General features: G+C 55.4%; 1 protein-coding gene across 1 annotated transcript; it reads left to right on the forward strand.

The window, feature by feature from the left end:
* Nucleotides 1–10,626: 10,626 nt before the first annotated feature.
* LOC125519237 (gibberellin 2-beta-dioxygenase 2-like) lies at nucleotides 10,627–15,988 on the forward strand. The gene is made up of 3 exons (XM_087536167.1): nucleotides 10,627–11,538; nucleotides 13,611–13,974; nucleotides 14,082–15,988. Exons 1-3 carry the CDS (start codon nucleotides 11,132–11,134, stop codon nucleotides 14,337–14,339), a joined length of 1,029 nt encoding a protein of 342 aa, XP_087392293.1. The 5' UTR covers nucleotides 10,627–11,131; the 3' UTR covers nucleotides 14,340–15,988.
* Nucleotides 15,989–18,094: the final 2,106 nt, after the last annotated feature.

An 18,094-nucleotide genomic window follows, 5' to 3' on the forward strand; every position in this document is an offset into this window, starting at 1 on the left:
ATGGACATGAACTCGTGATCATGTTCGTCCCTCTCATGGGTGACCGGATTGATGGGAGGCGAGGTGGTCGTGTGCCTGTGCCGCACGTGTCGTTGACTCGTTGTTCATGGCAGCTTGACTCCCGCGTCCATCCCTCCAACCTCTCCTTCCCGACCTCGTCATACTCCCTGCCGTCTTCCCCCAATCACGGCCTCCAGCAGCGCATCTCCTACTCCGTCCCTCAGAGCAGATGCAGCGGCGCCCGTGAGCTCATTGTCGGCGTTCTGGGAACGGGGGTCCCCAGACTTGCCTGCCTGCGGCCTGCGGCGTGGCTCAAAGGGGGGACCAGCACGGCCCATCTTCACCAACACAAACCCAAGACCCTCGCGAGGGGCCAAGCCTCGCGGGGGGGACGACGCGGAGCTTCCTCAGGCACGGCCTCGTCAGGCTGGCTCACGAGGTGGCGGAGAGATCAAGGCGGGGTACCTCACGAGGTGCCTGTGACGCAAGCCATGACGATTCAGAGCGCCAGGCGGGTGCCAGCCCGCGCGGCGTCCTCCTTCCCTCTTTGGTGCAAAGGGGGCAAGCGCAGCCGCGGAGTACCGAGGCATCAGGCAAAGGTTGCCATTTCGGTGCAACGAGACCAAGACCAGGAGGACTACGAGACGGAGGTCACCATGGAGCCCAAGACGGCGTCATCACCAGAGCTTTGCACAGGCGAAGACTGCTTTTGTTAGGATAGCTGATACTTGTTGTCCCCCTTCAAATTAGCCCGCCATTGTTGGCTTCCTTCCCACTCAATTTTTGGGGAGAGGACCAGGGCCTCTATAAATAGGACTAGCCACCCCCAGGGTAGAGGGGATCGAGAATCAGCCAACCCAGAAACAAGCTGGGGTCGAAATCAGGGTCGATCAGTTGGAGGAAAGCAGAGAGAGAGAGAGAGAAAGGTGACTGAACTCCTCCGAGCAGTTCATCGCCCCAGCCAAGAACAGACCCTCGCGAGGATGTTCACCCTTGTATTGTCCATCATCATCAGCCCAAGAGGCAATTCACCACACCACACACTGGAGTAGGGTATTACACCACAACGGTGGCCCGAACCAGTATAAACCCTGTGTCTCTTGTGTTGTTCTTTCTTTAATTTAGATCCTAGCATGGCGGAGGGGCGCAGGTAGGTAGGGGCGAAATCTCCGCGCACACCCCAGTGTTCAAACCTCAAGGGTCTGCCGGAACCCGAAATCCGACATTTGGCGCGCCAGGTAGGGGTGCGCCGGAATTCGTCTTCCACCGCCCCGTTCTCCTCCGACCATCACGCCCATGTCTGACGCTCATCGGGCCCGCGCCGAGCGCCGGGCCGCTCTCGCTTCCTGCGTCGCCCAGACGGCCCCTGTCGGTGGGCATCCACACCGTTCCCCGTCACCTTCGTCAACGCCGCCACCGGCCCGGCGGGGGACGAGCGGCAAGCGTCGTCCCAGCATCCGTCCATGCGGCAAGACGGCCGCACCGCAACTCCCTCGCTCACCCCAGCTGGTTCTTCGTCCCGCGCGCTCCGCGCGCCCATGGAGGCTCGAGCTGCACTCATCGCGGCAAACGAGCTCCTGCGCTACCGTCCCGTCGACGACGTCTACGAAGAATGGCTCGACCGCGTCACCAAGCTCGTCCGTGCCGCAGGGGGCTCTCCTGCGCCGTCCGTTCCATTGCACCGCACCCCGCCCCACGCGGGCGACGAGGCTCTGGCGGCGCCCCGGCCGCCTCCTCCTCAAGAAGACGCCATGACCCCAAGGCGCGTGGCCCCTGGGCGGAACCCGCTCCGTCAGGCGCCAGCGCGGCAAGAGTAGAGCTGCCAGGAAGTCCCTCGCCCGCAAGAAGCTGCCCGGGCGCTCCCTGCTCCAGCACGTCGCGACCATGCCCCTGCTCCCGCGCGTCAAGACCCCGCGCTGCTCCCAGCTGCAGCGCGTGGGGACATGTAAGACCAGGCTCTCCGTCACCCAAGGCCTCCCGTGGCCACAGCAGGCTACCGCGCCTTCACCACCGAACTACGCAACGTAGCGTGGCCCGGCAAGTTCAAGCCAGACCTGCCTCCTCGCTACGACAGCACGGCTGACCCTGCGGAGTTCCTCCAGCTCTACGAGCTAGGCATCGGAGCTGCCAACGGAGACGAGAAGGTCATGGCGAACTGGTTCCCCATGACACTCAAGGAAGGGGCCCGCACCTGGCTCCTGAACCTGGTTCCAGGCACAATCTCCTCCTGGGAGGAGATGCGCACCCGCTTCATCGCCAACTTCCAAGGCACTCGCGACCGGCCCCCCGCCGTGAGCGACATGCGCCGCATCAAGCAACAGCCCTGGGAAACCCTGCAGAAGTACATCCAACGCTTCAACAATGCACACCTCAAGATTCCCAAGGTGACTGAGCAGGCCATCATCTCGGCCTTCTCCGACGGCGTGCGCGACGTCAAGATGAAGGAGGAGCTGGCGATGCATGAAGACCTGTGCACTTCCTTGGAGCTGTTCAACTTGGCAAACAAGTGCGCCAGGGCTGAGGAAGGGCGTCTCTCCCTCCTCGAGCTGCCTGCCGCGGACCTAGAAGAGAAGAAGCCCAAGGCCAAGGACGTGAAGCGCAAGCGGGCTGCCGTGCTCGCGGCAGAACCAGACACCAAGCGGGGCAGAGATCATCCCGAACCCTCCAAGGGCAGCCGGTACTGTGTGTACCACGACCTCCACACCCACAACACCAACGAATGTCAAGAACTCCGAGCCGTGCGGGAAGGAAGGATCGGCCGTCGCCCCGACGCAGTGACCGGGGCTACGACCGAGGAGGAGGAAGAAACGCAGGACGCTGGGAAGACCGTGGGCAGCGCCAAGGGTGGCGCGACCAACCTCGCGAGGATCGCTGGCAAGACCCGCCTCGCGAGAGAGGATGGAGGGATCAGCCTCGCGAAGGAGACTGGAGGGATCAGCCTCGCGAGGATCGCCCGCAAGGCAACGCAGGCCTCCCACCGCTGCCGCCGCAGCCAAGGAGAAACGAGGACCGCCACCAGGACGAGGAGGCTGGGGGCTTCCAGGAGCCGCGCGCGATCGCCTGCATCTTGGGCGGAGCACAAGCCCCAGCCTCTCAGCGCATCTTCAAGCAGTTCGCTTGCGAGGTGAATGCAGTCCTCCCCAGGCTCGAAGCCACGCGCCCCCTCAGGTGGTCGTTGTGCGCCATCACGTTCAGCTCAGCAGATCAGCTCAAGTGTGCGGCTACAGCCGGAGTCCTCCCGATGCTTTGTTCCCCAATCATCAGCAACGTGGTGGTCAACAAGACCCTCATCGATGGAGGGGCAGGGTTCAACGTCCTGTCCGTGGAGACGTTCAACAACCTCCAAGTGCCCTACAGCCAGCTTCAGCCAACCAAGCCCTTCTCCGGTATCACTGACGGCTCTACGGTCCCGATTGGGCAGGTCCGCCTCCCTGTCACCTTCGGGGCACACGACAACTACCGCACCGAGCTCATCGACTTCGACGTCGCTCACATTCATCTGCCGTACAACGCCATCCTCGGGTACCCAGCGCTGGCCAAGTTCATGGTCGTAACTCACCACGGCTACAACGTCCTCAAGATGCCAGGAAGCGGCGGAGTCATCACGGTGCCCTATGAAGAGAAGGACGCGGTGTGTTCCCTGGAACGAGCCTTTCAGGCCGCGTCCCTGGAAGACCCGGATCATGGAAGCAGGAGGCCTCCCGAGACCACCCCCAAGAAGAAGAAGACATCGTCCGGCCCAACCACTCAGGAGGCAGGCCCCTCTTGGCCCGCGCCTGCCCAGGGGGAGCCACCCTCCATCGCATAGGAAAGCGCACCCGGCGCCCTCCTCAGACAGGGCTCGGGGGCTCTCCCCTGGAGGGCCACCGACCTGGCTAGGGTCACGAGGGAGGCGCTTGGGCACCACATGGAGGCGTGTTTTGAAGCACGTTTCCCTCGAGAAGGAGCAAGGCATGGAGATCCAGATCCTCAGGAGTTTGTCAGCAAGGCCATTCAGGAGCTACAGGAGTCAAGAGTCATGAAAGGCGGCCGCCGCTTGCCAGCAGTGGCCCCCCATCCAGGCGAGGATGGCGGGCTGCACGTCTGCATCAACATACCGGGGCTCAACCTAGTCGCCTCTCTGGAGCACCTCTGGCCCTCGCAAGTGGGGCGCTGCGGAGGTCCACCCCACAGCTACGTTCGCATGCCTTACCGCTTGCCGAACGCGGCTGACGCGTACCAGCGCCTCATGAGGGGCATCACGGAGGCACGAGAGGCCAGGCGTCCCGCAGCCCTGGCAGAGATGGAGATGGCCCGTGAGGAGCCGCCAGCGCCTCCGGAGCCTCCCGAGGCCCCTGGGCCTGGGGGCTCGTGAGGATCGGCTCCCGCAGCCCACCGAGCCTGCTACACCAACACCCCTTCGTCCTCAACATCATCAGGTGGCATCTTTTGAGTTTTACTTCCAGCTGGGAGCGCCCCCAGGGCTGCATTATTCCCAGGCCGCGTGGGTCCATCCCTGCGGCGTGTATCCCTTCATTTCATGTTGTTAGCTTACCTTGTTGGGGGCGCCCCTCAGGCTGCATGATCCCCAAGCCACTCGGGCCAGGCCCAGTGGCATGTATCCCATTTGCGTTTATTTCTGATTATGCATTAGACCCACCATGCTTGATTATTTGATGCCGGTCCACGGCACCTCTTCTCCTCCATGCCGACCACTTGCACGTTAAAGGGGGGGCACCTGAGCATCGCGACTCAGGGCTCTTACTGGCTCTCCAGCCCTCACCCTCTGGCCTTGTCCATGGCATCGCGACCTGGCATACCAGCGACGGCTGAGACCAGCTCGAGGGCCGGGACCCGAGGACGTAGAGTGAAGACATCTAACCAAATTTGCAGGGACACATCACAAGATAAGGCCCAGTGCCAGGCGCAACCCGCCTAGAGGTAGGGCCCCGTGAGTCCCGCACTGGCTCACGGGTGCCCAGATACACCTCGCCAGGCCCTACCATGCCAGCCACGTGTTAGGGCGGGGCTGTACACGCCCCGGGGGCTCCTCCCGGAGGGGGCCCCCTCCCACGTACCAATGGAAGCACCATGCTCCGCACTGGCTGACGACACTGCCGAGGAGCGGCTATGCCCGTACGCATACGGTAGCACTATGCTCCGCGCTGGTGATAAACAACTGAGGGTGGCCCCCGGGCCGCATCAACCTCAGGGAGCCCAGAGCCCAGTGTCTAGCATCATAGTAACGCCTCCCCTCGGGAGTGCCGCGCGAGGGGGCTGGGCACGGGGGCTGCGCCTGGATCACACCCAGATGCACGCCGCCCAGCCAGGTCCCCCCGGGCCTGGTTCGTCGCGCATTTCTCCCCGAGCGGAGCTAAGGTACGAAGGCCGTTTGAGCGTCAAGGGGGACTCCTGAGCATCGCGACTCAGGAGCCTAACTAGTCACGTAGCCCCTCACTCCGTGGCCCCATCCTGGTTTCCGGTCGGGACCATCGCTGGGTGAGGCACGCGCGCGGCCGGGCTCTGCAGACGTAGAACGGTGGATCCACTCACATCATACCTCCCTACATGCAGTTCGAGCGTCAAGGGGGACTCCTGAGCATCGCGACTCAGGAGCCTAACTGGTCATGTAGCCCCTCACTCCGTGGCCCCGTCCTGGTTTCCGGTCGGGACCATCGCTGGGTGAGGCACGCGCGCGGCCGGGCTCTGCAGACGTAGAACGGTAGATCCACCTGCATCGCACCTACCTACTTGCTGTTCATGCGCCAAGGGGGACTCCTGAGCATCGCGACTCAGGAGCCTAACTTGTCACGTAGCCCCCCACTCCTTGGTCCCGTCCTGGTTTCTGGTCGGGACTATTGCTGGGTGAGGTACGCACGTGGCCGGGCTCTGCCGGCGTAGAACATAAGCAAGTAGGAAGGAAAAGCGCTAATTTCAAGGAATTCAAAAGCAAATATTACAGTCCACACTGTTATCTCAATGCCAAACGCAAGTTTAAACGCCTCCCAGAGGCATGATACGTGTGCAGGAATTAAAAGCAGGACAGGAGCCACGACGGAGTCACTTGGCGGCAGGGGAGCAGCGCGGAGCGGGTTTGCCTCACGGAGCAGCGGCGTCGGCAGCGCCTTGCTCCGGCTTGGTGCTGAAGGCCCGTAACTTCCCCAGCAGAGCCTCCGCGCGACCCTTCATGGCCTCGGCAGCGGCACGCTCACCACTCACTGGCTCCAGCAGGCTGTCGAGGTCGACACCGGGATCGCGAAGGTAGATGTGGGTGAGGACCCGCGTCAGTGCTGCAGAAGACAGGACACGCGCCTCGGCCTCGGCCGTGGGGCCAAGGCCAAGGGCGACATCTTCAAGAGCGTGAACCAAGAAGGGAAGCAGCTTGGCGGGGCCATCCTCGGCGCCAGCCAGCGGGCTCTCCAGGCCGCTGTCATAAAGCGTCCTCAGCGAGGAGTGAGCCTTCGCCTCCAACTCCGTGAAGGCCGCGAGGTCCTCGGCAAGAACCAGGGCCTTGCCATCTAGCTCGGCCTTCCTCGCCCCCAACTCCTGCTCCAGCGCGCCTAGGCGGTCGCGGCGCTTCCTGAGCTTGGCCTCCCGGCCCTCGATGGCTGCCTCGCGAGCCTTCACGCCTTCTTCCTGCTCTTGGCGAAGGCGGACCTCTTTCGCGAGCTGATCCCGCAGGCCTTGCAGCTCGTCCTCCAGCGCCTTGCAGCGACCGCGGACGTCGACCACCTCCCCCAGGGCTGCATCACGAGTAGCCTTAGCCTCCAGGACGGCCTGCTTCTCCTCGTCGCATGCCGTCGAGGCCTGGACCAGTGCCGCCTGAATCGAGGCGTCGGAGCGAACCCATCCAGAAGCCAGCTCCAAACGCCCGGCCACCAAGCGGGGGTCGGCGCCAAGAAGATCCTTCCGCAGTCGGTCCAGCTCAGCAACAGCATGATCCAGAACGGCAGAAGGAGTCGGAGAGACAATGGCCGGTGGAGTAGGAGGAGAAGGCGGCAGCGCAGCCGCAGCATCCTGAGGCGGAGTCTGCCGCGCCCCGATAGCTGTAGTGGCGGCGGCAGGCAAGAGCACCTCAGGAGCCACTTGGGCCGTGGGGGCTGAGCTCGCCCCAGCCGGCTCAGCCAAACCTCGCGAGGACGACCGGGCAGGAGAAGCCTGTGCGTCGCGGTCACCCTCCTTCGCGGGCAGAAGCGCCGCCATGGATGGAACCTCGGGAGCCCCCTTCGTCTTCTTTGCTACGGGCGCCAACCTATCCAAAGATGCGGACGTCAAGCCTCAGAAGCAGAGCAAAAGATAAAGACAAGAATCGAATGCTTACGGGTCGTCGCCAGTGAGCTCAAGCGGTCTCCGGCCAAATTTGAAGCCTGAAAGCCGGCTGGAAGGGTCAACCTCGGGAAGCTTGGAGGCGGAAGGTGCGTCTGCGGTTCGCCCCGGGGCCGGGGGAGACCCGCGGGATATCAGCCCGGTCCTGTCCTTCTTCGGGATCGGGGGCGAGCTCCCGCCGTCCTGCTCGTCGTCGTCTTCGTCGTCATCCTCGTCGTCATCGTTCGGAGAGAGGCGGAGAACGCGGGACCTGCACCGGGGGAGGGGAGCCCTCGACTCTCCGTCAGTCGCCTCGGAGTCAGGCCCTTTTCCTCGCTCCCCTCCTTCTTCCTCTTCGCTGGAGTCGCCGGAGGGCACGTCCACCGGTTCCTCGGGAGCTTCCAGAGGCACTGGCCCATCCCCGTTGAAGACGGGCATGGACTTCACCACCCGCTCCCAGTCGTTGCGGAGGAACAAGGGCGTAGGAGCGCCCTCCAGCCTCGCCACATTGCCCCCGACCAGAGATTGGAGAACCGCAACCAGGTCTCCGTCGGCCAAGGCCGCGGGGCTCGGACGGGGCCTCCACATTGGAAGCGGGTACTGCCGAAGCGGAGCCAGCCGGTGCTCTAGGTACTCCCTCAGCAGCGACGCGCCGGTCAGCTTCGCCGCCGCCATGTCGGTCGGCCTCAGATCCGCGTCCATCTTCTCCAACACCATCTTCACGCGGGGATCCGCGAGCTCCACTCGACCCCAGTCGCTAGAGCTCGTGGGCTGCTTCGTGGGCAGGATCAGCCGAGGGTGGATGCACCCAGCATCCACCAAGATCCACTTGCTCCTGAAGCCCTCAATCCTCTTCCCAGAGTTCGAGATGGCAATGGCGCCGCCATACGCGACGAAGCTCGCGCACGCGGAAGCAGTCCCACGAGAAGTCCGAAGGTAGAAGTAGTGGCGCAGCAAGGCCACTGAGGGCTGCACCCCAACATGTGCTTTGCAATAATAAGCAAAGATTGCCAGGAGAAGGACGGAGTAGGGATGGAGATGCAGAGCCTGTAGCTTGTAATGGCGGAGGACAGAGAAGAAGAACTCGGAGAAGGGAGGCACCAGGCCAGCAACAATGGCACTTACGAAGAGCGGATAGAAGGTGCTCCTTTGACCCTCAGGGGTGGCGGAGCCGGCCTTGAACGCCTTCGCCCCATCGATGCCCCACGCCGTCGCCATCCGGCGCAACCGGGCAAGGCCCGCCTCCGACACGTTCGGCGAGTCCAGGGCAGACGAGTACCAAGCTGCGGCCGGGGGCTGACGAGGCGCCATGGCTCCCTAGGTCGCGTGGTCAGAGCAGATCTGGAAATCTCAGAGGAAGGAAGGAGAGGCGCAAGAAAGGGGATCTGAGCAGCAACCGGAGAAAGCAAGAAGCAGGGCCTAGGCGGATGCCACTCCTTTATCAACTCGCGCGGTTGCTAAGGCGCCCACGTCCAGTCAACCGCCACGCGGCGCCCAAGGCCACAGGCTGTTAGGGCCCGCGGCGCTTCGCTCTTGCCCTTCCGCCTCCCTGCACGGCCAAGTCCGGGCGCGCCTTGTGCCCGGGGGCTACTGTCGGTGTTCTGGGAATGGGGGTCCCCAGACTTGCCTGCCTGCGGCCTGCGGCGTGGCTCAAAGGGGGACCCAGTACGGCCCATCTTCGCCAACACAAACCCAAGACCCTCGCGAGGGGCCAAGCCTCGCGCGGGGGGGGGGGGGGGGGACGACGCGGAGCTTCCTCAGGCACGGCCTCGTCAGGCTGGCTCACGAGGGGGCGGAGAGATCAAGGCGGGGTACCTCACGAGGTGCCCGTGACGCAAGCCATGACGATTCAGGGCGCCAGGCGGGTGCCAGCCCGCGCGGCGTCCTCCTTCCCTCTTTGGTGCAAAGGGGGCAAGCGCAACCGTGGAGTACCGAGGCATCAGGCAAAGGTTGCCATTTCGGTGCAACGAGACCAAGACCAGGAGGACTACGAGACGGAGGTCACCGTGGAGCCCAAGACGGCGTCATCACCAGAGCTTTGCACAGGCGAAGACTGCTTTTGTCAGGATAGCTGATACTTGTTGTCCCCCTTCAAATTAGTCCGCCATTGTTGGCTACCTTCTCGCTCAATTTTTGGGGAGAGGACCAGGGCCTCTATAAATAGGACTAGCCACCCCCAGGGTAGAGGGGATCGAGAATCAGCCAACTCAAAAACAAGCTGGGGTCGAAATCAGGGTCGATCAGTTGGAGGAAAGCAGAGAGAGAGAGAGAGAGAGAGAGAGAGAGAAAGGTGACTGAACTCCTCCGAGCAGTTCATCGCCCCAGCCAAGAACAGACCCTCGCTAGGCTGTTCACCCTTGTATTGTCCATCATCATCAGCCCAAGAGGCAATCCACCACACCACACACTGGAGTAGGGTATTACACCACAACGGTGGCCTGAACCAGTATAAACCATGTGTCTCTTGTGTTGTTCTTTCCTTAGTTTAGATCCTAACATGGCGGAGGGGCGCAGGTAGGTAGGGGGCGAAATCTCAGCGCGCAACCCAGTGTTCGAACCTCAAGGGTCTGCTGGAACCCGAAATCCGACACTCATGTTCGCGTTCAAGGCAAAATCGATCGGGCAGCCGGCAGATCCAACCCTGGAAGCCATGCAAGGGGGTGGGCGGAGAGGGGAGAGCCGACGGCGCACGGCGGCGGGGGCGTCGCGTGGTAGGAGGTGGCGGAGGCGGAGATAGTCAGATAGGATTGGGAGCAGGGTCGTGAAGTCGTGCGGGTGAGTTATTTTTTTTATCTCGCCCGTATCGGTTCGACTGACTTATGACTTATTTCAAGGACTGTGGGTTGTATATTAAAAAAACACAGGGATCTCTTTGTAATAATGCCGCGACGATGAATTCGAGAGACTCAACCCGTACTTTATTATTAGGGAAAGACTTAGTTATTATGATGACATCCTTGGCTCCAGATCATCTACTCATATGAAAACATTCTCTTACCCTGCCTAGCTGACAAAACCTTGCGAGTATGCAGTATGTTTTATCGTTATAAGCCTTGCTACTTCCTAGGCTAATAAATCCCTGACCAAATTAGGTATGAATGAAATGTTAAAAATTGTTTTAGAGCTCATGTACATCCACTCTTGATTTCCTTGACTGGGTGATGTACACATCCCCTTCTGTTATGGGGAATTGTTATGGATTCGTTGTTTCTTTCAAGAGGCTAATTGTTTTTATATATGCCATATATATTTACATTTTTTGTTGTTAAAGTGTGATGTGTAATACCATCTATGAACCCCAGATCATTGACTCTTACAACCATAAAAGAGAGGCCTTGCTATTCAAATAATACGCCGTTTATCTGGCGCATGTGGCGTAACGGGTCATCTAGTTATTCTAACACTAGGGCCGTGTCTCCACTTGTCAACAAATAAGCACAGAAGATCTTTCTCCACACTCGCCGGCTCTCCGCCGGCGCAAACCCGTTGGAATAGAAAATATACGACGGCCGGCAATTTAGAGAAAGCGAGTAGTACAACTGGTTCTAATCATCCCCGACAACTAAACTAATCAGACGGTTTAGCCCGATTAGAGCAAAGACAACACGCCAACAGCAGAACCAAGTCCAAGTCCGAGCAATCCAATAGGAATCTCCGGAGCTCCATATATCGCCACACACACGGCCACGAACCACCTGGCTGCCCCCATTGCAAGCTCGAAGTAGCAACACACACCACCTTACCCGCCATTGGAGCACGCGCGCGCACACACACAAATAACACAACACCGGTAAAAGGTCCGATCAGCTCAGCTGGTTGCGGGGGCCAAGACGTGCGTGCGTGCGCCATGGTGGCGTCCTCTGCAGCACCGGCGTCGTCCTCCGCAGCACCGGCGTGCCGGGACATGGCGCCCGCCGGCATTCCCACGATCGACATGTCCGCGCCGGCGGGGCGGGCGGAGCTGTCCCGCCAGATGGTGGAGGCGTTCGGCGAGCGCGGATTCTTCAAGGCGGTCAACCACGGCGTGCCGCCGCGGGTGTCCGCCCGGCTGGACGCGGCCAGCGCGGCGTTCTTCGCGCGCCCGGCGGAGGAGAAGCAGCGGGCCGGCCCGCCGGACCCCCTGGGCTACGGCAGCCGGAGCATCGGCTCCCACGGCGACGTCGGCGAGCTGGAGTACCTGATCCTCCACACGGACCCCGAGGTGGTGGCTCGCAAGGCCAGGGCCATCGATAGGGACGACCCTTCGCGATTCAGGTATGGCCCGTATGGGCGCATGCATGCAGTGTCCCTTTCGCACATGAACATGAATAAACTTGTACCTATATTCATTGTTTCTTTGTTCTCGGAGCGGCATATTGTTTGGTTGCTACTGCTTAAATACCAAGAAAAAACAATAGGGCAGCCCTTAATTAAAATCCGCCATGTCAAAGCTATATAACGCTATAGCAAATGATTGTACAATGATTTCATTTAGCGAGAGATTGCTCAGAACGCTATAGCGAGCTATTTGTGGCGCTATAGCGCGCTATTTTTTGAGTGCTTAATACTCCTGGTACTCTTGTTGTGTCATCATGCTGTTGCATATGATGATACTGCATCTCAAGTTTCGGAGATCTTCATTATATATGTATTTCACCATATCTTAATCTCTGCATGGCTAAGCGAAATACCACCTCCATTTTCAGAAATGACTTACTGTGTAGTCAAACTTACGACAGAAACTTTTAGAACTTTAATCATTTAGATTTGTAAGACGAGAATAATAGCATTAGACATGTCGTGATTTTTTTTCACATTGTGCAATAGCATATGAATACAAAAAAAGAGTCAAAGCACATGACGCCGTATAAAATCTAAAACATCAGCTACGTACGAATAGATAATTTAGTTTGCTAAATGGTGTACATTTAAGTTAATTGTATGATAATGCCAATAAGAATTCTCATGGTGGGTGGTATCATAGATTAGTATCATGTGGATGATAAAAATGTATGATGCTACATAGTATCATATGTTGGGTGTTTTGTATGACCTACAATAGCACCTTATTTCATGACATGATACCAACATCCTCTCTTTTTCCTCAATTAACAGTATGGCGTGTGAGCACTATGCCTAGTTGACATTAGATGAGGCTACATCATAAACAGTTGTCATACCCATACCCACTGTGTGAGGTCTAAGTCATGTATATATAATATAAATAGTACTTAATGCGTGATTTTCATCATGTTTAATTCATGAATCACAGGAGTTCAATATTTTATGATTCAATAGCTATTAACCTACATGGCGCCAAGTTGATTGGGGGAAGGGCGCCATTTTTCCGTGTTTGATACGTTCTGAAACATTTTATCAAAGTACTATATAGTTATTTGTTGTTTTACTACTTAGTGTTCTAATTACTGCAAACTATCTATGCATGGAAAAATTCAAAGGACACAATTGTTTCTCCTCCAATAGTTCTTTGTCCAGTTGCCTTGCTCGCTCACACTCGTTGGCTGGTTTGGTCGCCTTGACTCGCTCACTTGGTCCCCATCGCCAGCGAAAAAACCAACCTCTACTAGTCCATGGAAAAGCCAACTTCTGATATTTTATAGACAAAGAATAATGTGCACATTCTAAAAACTGTTCACATATTTTAAAAAGTTCATGGATTTGAAAAACTATTCACGCATTTAAAATTTTGAAAAATATTGAAAAAATTTCACAATTTTAAAATAGTTCATCTATTTCATGAATTGAAAAAAAACGTCCAGTAGTCTTAAAGATGTAGCTGAATTAAAATTCCAAATTTTGAATGAAGTATGAACATATCCATTAAAAAAAAGATATAAGAAACAAAAGGAAACATTAAAAAAACCAAGTGAAAACTAGTCATAGAATACAAAAAGATAAGGTAGAGAAAAACCAGGGAAACCTTATAGAAGATTCTCAAAACCGAAACACCCCAATACATTCATATGGACTGGCCTGTTCGTTCCAAGGGACTGCCGCCAAATAGGGCCTTCGTGGCCGTCCCCACAGTAATTCGTTTGGGCTTTGGCCCAAATGAATGGGGGAGGCTTATGGGTCTAATTGAGAAGCCCAAATAAATTAGGTTCGGGGGAGAGGGCTTACGGGAGAAGTTTAGGAAAAGAGAATCCTCCCTCGAAGAAAAAAGTCAAAAGAAGAATCCGTACATGCGACTCTGTAATGCCAAATATCTACTTGAACCCTTGCAGCTCCATCGTCTCAATGCATGGAGACATGCAAAACAGTGAAGCATGTACCTTAGTTCGTCTCCTGTGACAGAAAAACAATCTCAAATAACTTTTTTTCCCCAGTGAGGCGGTAAACGAGTACGTGCAGGCGGTGAGGCACCTCGCCTGCCAGATCCTTGACCTGCTGGGCGAAGGCCTGGGCCTCCGGGACCCTGCGTCCTTGAGCAGGCTCGTCACGACCACGGACAGCGACTCCCTCGTCCGAATCAACAACTACCCACCTTCAGCCACCGGCGATGGCGGCGTGAAAGCCGCGAGCGCCGTCGGGTTCGGGGAGCACTCCGACCCACAGATCCTCAGCGTCCTCCGTGCCAATGATGTCGATGGCCTGCAGGTGCTCCTGCCGGACGGCCGCGGCGAGGACGCCTGGGTGCAAGTTCCGGCTGACCCTGCCGCCTTCTTCATCAACGTCGGTGACCTTCTTCAGGTGACCAGCAGTGCTAGTAGTATCTGAACCAACACTTTTTTCCCGTTATGCTCTGGCAGTTAAAGCCAGATGAGCTGAGCGTGAATTGTTCTCCCTCTGTTTTGCAGGCTTTGACAAATGGGAAGCTGGTGAGCATCCGGCATAGGGTGATGGCCAGCACCAGCAAGCCAAGGCTGTCAGCTATCTACTTCGCGGCGCCGGCGTTGCACGAGTGTGTCTCGGCGCTCCCAGAGACGGTGACCGCCGACGCGCCGCGCCGGTACCGGCCGTTCACCTGGGCGGAATACAAAAAGACGATGTACACGCTTCGTCTGAGCCACAACCGCCTCGACCTCTTCAAAGTCGTCGGTGAAGGATGTGGTTGATGTGAAACAAGGAAGACAAATGAATCTCTATCTCTTTCATTGATGATCTCTGTACATTATATATCACTCAAGGGATGCGAACGAATGGACATATCCATTTGGGAGGGAGCGAGGAGAGACGCGACAGTTAGAAAAGGCTAACCGCCTGTCGGTTTACAAGGTGGAGATTATCCATAATTAAATATATTTAATTAATTCTTAACACTCCCCCTAATCTCCGCCTTGATTATGTAGAGTCATCATCTTGAAAAGTGCTCCTCCAAAAACCTTGTGAAAAAAATATGAGATATACGTAATATGCCATGAAAAACTCCTTCCCCAAAACCCAGTGGGAAAATAAGGAGAAAATGTCATATCACCATGCTTGTATTACTATTGCCTCATTAAAAACCTTCTATGAGAAACCATGTAGGGAAAAAACTCATAAAGGAAAAGAGTGCAATATCAAGGATCCCAAGATCTCGAACAGGTTATCGTTCAAGAGTGCACTCCCCCTGAACCTTGCAAATATCAAAGTCATCTCATACTAATTCCACTAACTTATTTGTGGAATGAAGAACTTGATAGACTTTGTGAATAAATCACAAAAATTATCACATGACTTAATTTGCAAGATATTTATCTTCCACCTTTCTTCAACTCATGGGGAATAAAATACTTTTAGAGCCATTCATAAGCCAATGTTGCTCTTTATAACCTGTCTGCATCTTCGTAATACAAACAACATTATCTTCATAGATAATGATGGGTGGTTTCTATCAACCAATCCCACTTGAACTTTCAACAAAGTTCATCATTCTGTGAAGTCACATACATTCATGTGATGCTTCATACAAATCAATGATTTTAAAATGACTAGTGGATGCAGCCACTAAAATATGTCTTCTCGACTTCCCACAGAAAGTCACACCTTCATTCGAGGAGACAAAAACCAGTCCATGATCTAGGATTATGGGGATCAAACATATACCCAGCATCACAATATCCAACCATGGTCATATCTTGATTTTTATCATAAAATAAACCAAGATGTTGGTGTCCAGAAGATATGCAAAAATATTCTTCACACCAACCCAATGCCTTTTAATCAGTGATGCATCATATCTAGCCAATAAAGTCACTGCTAATGACATACCAGGCCTGGTGCAGTTTGCTAGATACACCGGTGCTCTCATTGCACCGCGATATGGAAACTCACGTCCAAATATCTCTTCATCACTGTCGTTAAGACTTAATGGGTCCTTATCTCTAGTAATCCAAAGATCTCAAAACCATAGTTTTTTATGGATATGACTTATCCATGTTGAACTTTCAACAATCTTTTGGATAAATGTGGACTGATGAACAAATATTCCCGAAGGAATACGCTCAAGTTCCAAACTCAAGCAAAGTTTGGTCTCAACCAAATCTTGCATCTTACACTCCGTCTTAAGATGATATGATTGCATCATGTATCTCTTGTGTAGCTCTAATGATACTCGGATCATAAACATACACAGAAATTGTACAAAAACCCTCTTTGCATTTCTTGATGAATATACATGAACAATCATCAATGTTTGAGTAACCTTCTAATAAAGGAACTCACTCAGTCGGTTCTACCACATCATTGCCAACTACTTCAAGTCATAATGACTTCTGAAGCTTTACACAACACATGTTGTGATTAAATTCAGAATTTCCATTCCTTCGGAATTATCATAGAGATATCTGAATCAAGTGGCTTATACAATTATTCAGTCACAACATCCATCAGTTGGATATACAAATTCATTATTCACTGCCAGTGATATGAAATATTGGAACATTAATCCACTCATAACAGGAGAACATGTTTCATCTTAAACGATGAAGGGTCTCTGCGTGAACCCATGTGCTACAAGCCTCGCTTCATGTCTCACCACCTCATTGTTCTCATTCCTCTCATGAACAAAAACTCACTATGATCCCCCAGGGAACACATTCAGAGGAGTGGGTACTACTGATCAGGTCAATACCCCTCTTCTTGAGAGCGAGCGCATCCTCAATTGTTGCCTTCCTTTGGATAACCTAGAGCGTTTTAGACACTCAGCCATGCATGGACTTAGGTTCTAGATCCAATCCAAGGTCTTTTGCAATTCATGATGATAAATAAATGTCGACATAATGTAGTCTTTATTATATGATTCTCCTGAATCCATATCTATAGTGGAGATTTCATCATTACCTTTTGACTCTTTCTGGTTTCCCTCAACAGTTGAGTCAAGGTCTTCCGATGTCCCAGCACAAAAATTTGTGTGCACACTCATGCTGGGTCCTGGATGTGTCCAGCATCCTTCAGGTGTCCTTCAACCCTGGGTTGAATATCAACATGATGTTGACACTACTAGAAAAAGGGCTATAGATGGGATTGACACTAATGGCGCACCAGACAAGTGGTGCGCCATTAGTATATACTAATGGCGCACCACCTTCTGATACGCCATTAGAGTTAAAACTACTAATGGCGCACCTGGCCCAGGGTGCGCCATTAGTATCAAATTTTTTTTGAACTAGTGCGCCTGTCCAAACATACTAATGGCGCATCCAGACACAGTGCACCATTACTAGTGGTAACTAGTAATGGCGCACCTGTCGGAAAGTGCGCCACTAATGTTGTTTCTTTATTATATTTTTTATTCTTTTTTTGCAAAACTACTAATGGCGCACTGTTCCACCGTGCGCCATTACTAGTTAGTATGTTTTTTTTGCAAAACTACTAATGGCGCACCACCAGAAGATGCGCCATTAGTAACCTGGATTACTAATGGCGCATTTAGAGTTGGTGCGCCATTAGTAAGTGGACCAATCCATCCATCGTAACTCTGTCCACGGATTGATGACATGGCGTCCATCCATCCATCCATCCATATCTCCATCCCACATCCATCCATCCATCTATCTACAGAAAAAAGAAAAAAGAAAAGAAAAGAAAAGGAGATACCCCCACCCGCAGGCCAAACCCTAGCTCGATCCCCCCGTCGCCCCCTTCCTCCCTTGTCCCCATCTCCTCGCCGCCGCCCCCTCCCCGATCTCGATCTGCCGCCGCCCCCACCACCACCATCGGCGACCCGCCGCCCCCACCGCCCCCGCCGCCCTCTACTCCACAGCCGGCGCCCCTACCCTCTCCTTCTCCCCTCTCCCTACATCCCAGATCCATTCGACCGCGGCGACCACCTCCTCCACGGCCACCTCCTCCCGCTGGCGATCGCATCCACTCCGCCGCTGGCGCCACCTCCCCTCCCCTCCCCTCCCCTCCCCTCCCTGGCTAGAGGTCCCCTCCCCTCAAAGGGCCCGCCGTCGATGAAGGCCGGCAAGGCCGGCTTCAAGGGCCCGCAGGAGGCGCAGCACCGCATCTGCGTCACCCGCAGGAGGCGCAGCACCGCATCCGCATCACCCAAGCATCAATAACCTCGAGAAGGGTGATGATGATGGGTGGATATCGTCGATCCGCACCTCCTCACCCACCACATCGGCGGATCCGCGACATGGGAAGGTGTCCACGAGCTCCGCAGCTCCCCTCTGCATCGACTACGGCCACCAGTTCAAGCTGGGCGCCCCCACATCGCCGGATCCGAGCTTCTTCCCCGTCGGCCGCCGCTTGCCTTCCCCCGTCGATCCGCGTCGCCCTCGCTGCTCCGACGTCTCCGGCCTCCCCGAGCTCGTCATCCGCACCGCGGTGAGCCCCTCAGCCGATCCCCCTGTTTGGCATATCAATCGATCAACATGTGGAATTT

Source organism: Triticum urartu, chromosome 7A, assembly GCF_056163025.1.
Source record: "Triticum urartu cultivar PI428250 chromosome 7A, HENAU_Tu73, whole genome shotgun sequence".
Lineage (NCBI taxonomy): Eukaryota > Viridiplantae > Streptophyta > Magnoliopsida > Poales > Poaceae > Triticum > Triticum urartu.